General features: G+C 40.3%; 1 protein-coding gene across 7 annotated transcripts in view; it reads left to right on the forward strand.

Annotated features, from left to right (window-relative positions):
* lrrk2 (leucine-rich repeat kinase 2) overlaps positions 1–5,320 on the forward strand; it is a 56,542-nt gene extending 51,222 nt beyond the window's left edge. For 6 of the 7 annotated variants that reach the window (XM_065022362.1, XM_065022360.1, XM_029667405.2 and 3 more), the window contains exons 45-50: positions 2,489–2,752; positions 2,860–3,012; positions 3,164–3,393; positions 3,888–3,956; positions 4,099–4,244; positions 4,437–5,320. In XM_065022362.1, the coding sequence (XP_064878434.1) occupies positions 2,489–2,752; positions 2,860–3,012; positions 3,164–3,393; positions 3,888–3,956; positions 4,099–4,220 (838 nt within the window). In that variant the 3' untranslated portion in view covers positions 4,221–4,244; positions 4,437–5,320. Of the gene's footprint in view, positions 1–2,488; positions 2,753–2,859; positions 3,013–3,163; positions 3,394–3,887; positions 3,957–4,098; positions 4,245–4,436 lie in introns of those variants that run through there. The other variant, XM_065022363.1, reaches the window with a different exon arrangement.
* Positions 5,321–5,544: the final 224 nt, after the last annotated feature.

The raw sequence follows: 5,544 nt of genomic DNA on the forward strand, positions 1-5,544 counted from the left end.
GGCTATATCAGGGTTCTGCACTAACATCATTTGGTCAAACCAATTTTGTTTATAAAAATATATATATATATAATTGATAATTACCTGACCTGTGTCCCATAATGTGCCTGCATTCCATAGAGAACCAGGCTAATAATGGCTAGCCATCTTTTACATTAGCACGGCCTTGTGTTCTTACATTGATTTGGATATATTTACTGTAACAGCAAAGGAAAGAGACTGTTCAAATAAAGTACAAAATGTATTTATTGCAGATTTTAAAGTGCTATGTGTAATTTTCTGAGAAATCCTCTAGAGGGCAGAACTTTTTACAATTATGGCAAGGTAACAAACAAAAAAGTTAGTGGGGAGATGGACTGATTTCCTTACATTTCTTCAGGTTTTCGCTCTCAAGATCACCCTTTTTTAATAGAAAAACAACTAAATCGGATGTTCTAAGTCCATAACAATGCTTAAACCACATCTGGGATGACCATTTTTAAGGTCTGCGGAAAATCGGAGAAAATGCAGGTCTGCACCAAGTCAGCCAGTTGTGAAGGTGTTTCTACAGATGGCTGTATTGGTCCACTAAAACAGCAATAGTAAAGGCCCAATGCACTGCTTTTGTGAAATATTTATTTATTTTGAGATTGTTCAGGGGTGCTACAGCACTCTCAGCACCCCTACTTCCCGTGCTCTGCACATGTGATGGAGTTTTGAAAACAAATGGCCACTGGATTGATGCAAATAATCATGATTCTGCCAGGTAGGCATAAGCTACTTTGTAGTTACATTTTAAATGTCTTTCCATCCACCCAAAAACAGTTAGGCTAACATTAGAATCGCTAACAGCTACACAAAGTGGTAGACATATAGACCCTATGCACACTGCACAGAGCAGGGCTTGGCATTCAGGTAAGTTTGCCAGTGACAAACAATTAACATTTTCAAGGACTTACATTTATATTTAATTGTTGTAATAGCCTATAGCAAAACAACTCCCCACAAAATCATTGCAAAAAGGTCTGCATTACCACGAAGAATAGTGCATATTCTAATAGGCCTGCTTACCCAATGGCATTGACATTCACATCATTTTTCCATTCTAAAATATGTCCGAATAATGTGGGCATTGCTCCCGACACAAACGCACTAATGAAGTCTGTCCATAGCTAGTCAGTCTCGCCATTTGAGATGTTGAAGAGTTATTGAGAGGTTACTGTATCCTGTTTTTAAAATGAGAAGGCAACCATTAACCCGGTTCCCTTTTGTAATGCAACACTTTGTATGGAAAACCAAGTTGAAGCCATTATTCAATGTTGTCTTGCTCATGATAACCTCAACAAGCGCAACAGACTAGCGCAACATTCTTCAATTGAAATGGCTTTAAACAACGAAAGAGCCTACATCTCTCATAAAAACGGATCATTAATGAAATTACATAATTATTATATTGGAGCAGTGGAATTTATAAATTGGCATCCATGACTTCGATGACTTTTCAAGGATCAACGAGGTAATGTCAGATATTCAAGGTAGGCTATTCCATGTTGACTGAATTGTGCATCGCAAATATTTAGCCAAGACTTTGAACTTTTTAAATACCTGGTTTCAGTGGAGGCTCTGCTGAGGGGAGGACGGATCATAGTAATGGCTGGAATGGAGTTGGTGGAACGGTATCAACCACATTGAAACCACGTGTTTGATACCATTCCAATGACTCCATTCCAGACGTTATTTTGAGACGGCCTCCGCTGCCTGATTTGCCCATTATTGACTTGGCATTTACTGGTAGATGCCATAACTTGGAACATCCTTTCTACCTCTGTGGGTCTTCACTCCACGCAACAACCAGTTGTTTGAGAGCTGCACACTCTCTGCCCGACAGATTATCTATAGGCTATACTGAATGTGTACAGTGCACGTGTGATAAATAATCTCCATGACGAACAAACTGCTTCGGGAATTCTTCTGTTTTTTTAATCAATTATGTGGCCTACACTAAAGATCACATTATTACTATGCTTTTTTCACTGGCCCAAGAGGGCGACCGACGGGATAATCAACTGACACACACAGACAGGGGCATTCCCGTGCAGTTGTTGCCTCTTCTGAAAGTTGTTTTAATTTTGGTCAATTGCACATTACAGTTGAATAAATTATAATCAAATATAAATAATAATACATTTAAAAAAGCATGACCAGGTAAAACATTTTCCCCGGCAACCTTGCGACCAATAAATGTGTGTCGCACTGCCAAGTGAAAAGGTTGCAAGTGAGTCTGTTTTGGTCACGGTATCGAACCCTATGCTATGCTATGGCTATGACTACTGCTATGCTATGCTATGGCTATGACTACTGCTATGCTATGCTCGTTCCAAATAGCTGTACATGGAAAAGTACATCTGGTAAAGGTAGAATATACAATATTTAATGTGTATTTACAGTGATGTTAACATTATGTTACCAAGTAAAGTACTGACACTGATTTTTTTGGATTTAATTTCAGTCAAAGAAAGAATTACTTGTTAGTTGGGACAGCAAATGGAATTCTGACGGTTTATGAGGACTCTGCGCTCCAGGTGGAGAATGGCCAGCCAGTCAAGACGTTGCACATCGGGAACGTCAACACCCCAGTGATGTGTCTGGGCCAATCAGGTCACTCCCTGGACAGGACCACGGTGTGGGCCGGCTGTGGGACCAGAATCCTTTCCTTTACCGCAGACTATGGCGTCTGTAAGACCATTGACACTAAACCCAACAGCCTCTTCCAGTGAGTGTCACCTTCAGAGATGTAACCCGATATTTTGGCGGCCTGCAGGGCTGTTGATTTGTTTTCTAAGTGTGAAGTGAGTTGCTCTGTGTGTGTGTTCTCCTCAGGCAGCATCATGCGGTGAGCTGTGAGCCGTGTGTGTCTCGTATGGTAGTGGAGAAGCATGTGTACCTCAGCAAGACTGGAGGGCAGAGCGTGGAGGTGTGGAATAAGAAGAGTGAGCGGATGATTGACAGCATTGACTGTGCCAAACTACTCAGGTCAGCTCCACTCTGACACCACACACACGTTTCCACTGCTGTGGGAAAAAAGAAAGTGGTTCCTAAATTGTTTCACTCCTCCGCCTACCCCTCACATGCCCCACAGTTTGGGAACCACTGCCTGAACCCACTCTGTGTTCTTGGCCCATAGACACGACTCCAGCCGGCAACCCAGAAAGGCTAATTCAGAGTTTGAATTTGGAGCGGATACTCCAACCTGGGCGAATATCAAGTCCCTCCTGGTGCAACAAACCACCACTACCCTGTGGATCGGCACCCGGGGAGGCCACCTCCTCCTGATAGAGCTGGCCAACCTGCAGCTGCTGCAGGTCATCAGCCCCCACTGCCAGTCCATACGCAGCATGGCCTCTGTTTTTATAGGTAACGACTGTCTGTCTATCTGTATGGCTGTTTATGTTTCTCATTGGGGGGCCTCGAGCAGATATATATAAATAGATAGATTTGTTTTAGATGATTACTAGTATAATTATTTTTTTAATATGCCAAGCTCATGAGGCCACTTGATGATGTGAGGCCTGAGGCAATTGCCTTTTCTGCCTAATGGTAAGTCTGCCACTTCAAATACACAGCCCAAAACAAGTATTTTAATGGTTATTTATAAAGCTAATAGTCAACACATTTGTATTTAAGAGGATTTTCAAATACCTGGGTAAAGTGCATGGGAGTATATATATATATTCTAAATACATAAAAATGTTCAACTACTTTTGTTTCAAATAAAAATATCTAAATACGTACTTCGAATGTATGTGAAAGTCATTGAGATATTTGAAATAGTATTTGAACCTAGGTCTGCTTCCTGTTTGCGAGTTGTGTCCTGTTTCACGAACTCGTGTATTATTTTCATATCATAGAAACACTAAACCGTAAGAATGTGGTCCTGGTTTTGGGAAGAAGACTGTCCCAAGATAAGAATCAATATGGTAAGAAACAATGACAAAGACCTAACAACTACACAGAATTTCCCAAGAAAACCTAAATGAGATATTGAGAGTACAATCTGTGTGTGTGTCTGTCTGTGTGTGTGTGTGTGCGCGTGCGTTTTGTGTGTGTGTGTGCTCCCAGACGAGGAGTCTGTACTGATGGTGTGGAACAGTTCTCTGCCTCTGGAGGTCAAGGACCTCAACAAACACTGTGAGATGAGAGAGGAGATCACAGCCAAGATGAGAGAGCAGCAAAACGACTGAGTCAATTACTGAGCCCACAGCTTGGTACGTACCTGTACTACACCACACGCTCCATTAATACTACCTATACACATCAATAGTAAAAACCATAACACCTGTACTACACTGCCCATGTATATTACCCATACCAATAATCAAGTCAGTAGTAAAACCATGGCAAAAAGACCATTTCAGTAGTTACCAATTACTGCTATATTTACTTTTCATTGTTCACAGAATACACATGGAAAAGGGATTTCTCTGAAGATTCAGTGAAGTAGTGTGTCTTCTGCACACATACAGTACCAGTACACACATACAGTACCAGTACAGGGGGAGACGTTACCTCACTGAAATCAGAGATAAAACTATCTCAATAACTGACATTGTCTGACAGCCATACTTCTCAGGGCACTTTGGACCGTGTCAAAGACCATGAAGAGACCACACGAGTGCACTTGATTTAGGTTACATTGTTGAAGTGCACTTTAATATTTTACTTCTTTCTCCAAACCCAAAAGCTGTCTGGATATCTGCATGCTTTATTTAAGTGCACAATTTCATAATCACCCCAAACTATTGCAAGCACTGACCAGGGGTTGACTGTATACTACAATACCTAAAAGTAAGTAAAATGCCTTTGAATAAAGAATCTTTTAATCTTAGACCATTTATTATTTTCAATTGAAACGCTCCTGCCAAATGTTATTACAAATTGTATGACTGAAAAAACTCTAAAAGGGATGCTTCATTTTGTGTTGTTTTCATTATAAATGTGTGTTGTTTACCTGTTATCACCATTATAAATGTGTGTTGTTTACCTGTTATCACCATTATAAATGTGTGTTGTTTACCTGTTATCACCATTATAAATGTGTGTTGTTTACCTGTTATCACCATTATAAAATGAAACTGAAGACAACTGGAAAAAAAGCCAAAGGAAATAAATTCTCACTTCTCAAGGGCCATATTTGATGATGTATTCAATACATGCGTTTGTTTACCAAATGACCCCATTCCTTGTCTTTTGTCAAGATGCGAGATTTTAAGTCATGTCATGACTGTTGTACTTGTAATGTATGATGTAGCATCTCAGTAAATTCTGTTTGACTTTTAAACAATGTTTGTATTTTGTAAAATTGTTATATATTGCCTGCCTCCCTGTCCTTCGATTGTCATCTGACAATATAAAGATGTTTGTCGTGCACACTAGAGGGCAGTGCAACACCGTTACATAGGCCACACATTGATGTATCCTTCACCATGAGTCTCTCAGTGAATCACATCAAACAAAAGACACAGTTTACATTTCCCTGACAGACCAACAGTGAGAACTACACAGACA

The sequence above is a fragment of the Oncorhynchus nerka genome, linkage group LG9a, assembly GCF_034236695.1.
Source record: "Oncorhynchus nerka isolate Pitt River linkage group LG9a, Oner_Uvic_2.0, whole genome shotgun sequence".
NCBI classification, from domain to species: domain Eukaryota; kingdom Metazoa; phylum Chordata; class Actinopteri; order Salmoniformes; family Salmonidae; genus Oncorhynchus; species Oncorhynchus nerka.